Here is a 1,028-nt window from a genome sequence, read left to right as displayed (position 1 = left end):
GGGCGGGGGCCGAGGCCACCCGGCGGCGCGCCCCGAGCCGTGCAAGTTTGCAGGCCGGGGTGCGTGTGCGAGTGAGTGTGAGTGTGAGTGTGTGCCGGGGGAGGGGGGAGGAACAAAGAGCCAAGTAAACACGGCGAGTCCGTGTCGAGCAAAGCTCATAAATATTCAAGTCGCGTCCTAATCTCCCCAACACACACACGCGCACGCCGCAATACCGCTCGGGCTCCGGCCGCCACGCCGCTGCTCGCGCGAGCAACAATCGCCAAAACTACTTTTGCAGACAGTGCAGAATTGCACCGGGCGCGGGGGCCGCAGGGGGAGGCCGGAAGGGGGTCTGTTCACACTCCCCTCCCTGGGTCAAGCTCACCAAGGGACCCCTCCCGGCACCCTCAGTCACGCAAATCCTGCTTCTATTAAGATGCGGACTCGGGTCTAAAGAGCCCTCGACCCCTCAAACTGTGCAGGACTGCGCAGGAGGGGGAGCTCAGAGGGGTGTCCGTGCCTGCGCACACTAGCCCCCCTCACGCCTCTGGCAGGCTCAAGAAAGGAATTCCCTCCCGACACCATAGTCAGAGATCCAGCGTGAGACGGAGGACGTGGGTTCGGGTCCCCGATCCCCCACCCTTAAACACACACACACCGCCTCCCGGTCCCCTCCGGGGCCCCGGCACCTACCTGGTGGCGCGCGAGTTCCACGGCGAGCGTCTCGGGCCGGCTCTGCAGCTCCATCCCGGCAACTTGGGCAGCACTTTGCGCTCACTTTGGTCCCGGCTCCCGGGAAGTTGTGTGGCTTAGCAGGACCGGACCCGGTGGGGGCAGACCTGGCCTCCGGGGAGGGGGACACGAGCCCCCACCCCCACGGCCGAAAAGGAGGGGGTCTGGCGAGGGGGAAGAAAGGGGCCGGGAGCCCCGGCGCCGAGACCGCGGCCGCCCCAACTCCTCAGGCTGCCCGGCAAGTTGCGCCGGGTCCCCGGGCTGCCCGCGCGGCCGGGCGCATGGTCCCCCGGCGCCGGGAGCCCCGCGCAGCC

At 68.3% G+C, this 1,028-nt stretch overlaps 1 protein-coding gene across 1 annotated transcript in view; it reads right to left on the bottom strand.

Annotated features, from left to right (window-relative positions):
• Positions 1-1,003, bottom strand: part of PHF21B (PHD finger protein 21B) — a 104,255-nt gene extending 103,252 nt beyond the window's left edge. The window contains exon 1 of the mRNA XM_006164650.3: positions 676-1,003. Within this exon, the coding sequence (XP_006164712.1) occupies positions 676-729 (54 nt within the window). The 5' untranslated portion in view covers positions 730-1,003. The remainder of the gene's footprint in view (positions 1-675) is intronic.
• Positions 1,004-1,028: the final 25 nt, after the last annotated feature.

Source organism: Tupaia chinensis, unplaced genomic scaffold (assembly GCF_000334495.1).
Source record: "Tupaia chinensis unplaced genomic scaffold, TupChi_1.0 Scaffold143651_1, whole genome shotgun sequence".
NCBI classification, from domain to species: Eukaryota; Metazoa; Chordata; class Mammalia; order Scandentia; family Tupaiidae; genus Tupaia; species Tupaia belangeri.
This window is presented reverse-complemented; position numbering and strand designations above follow the sequence as displayed.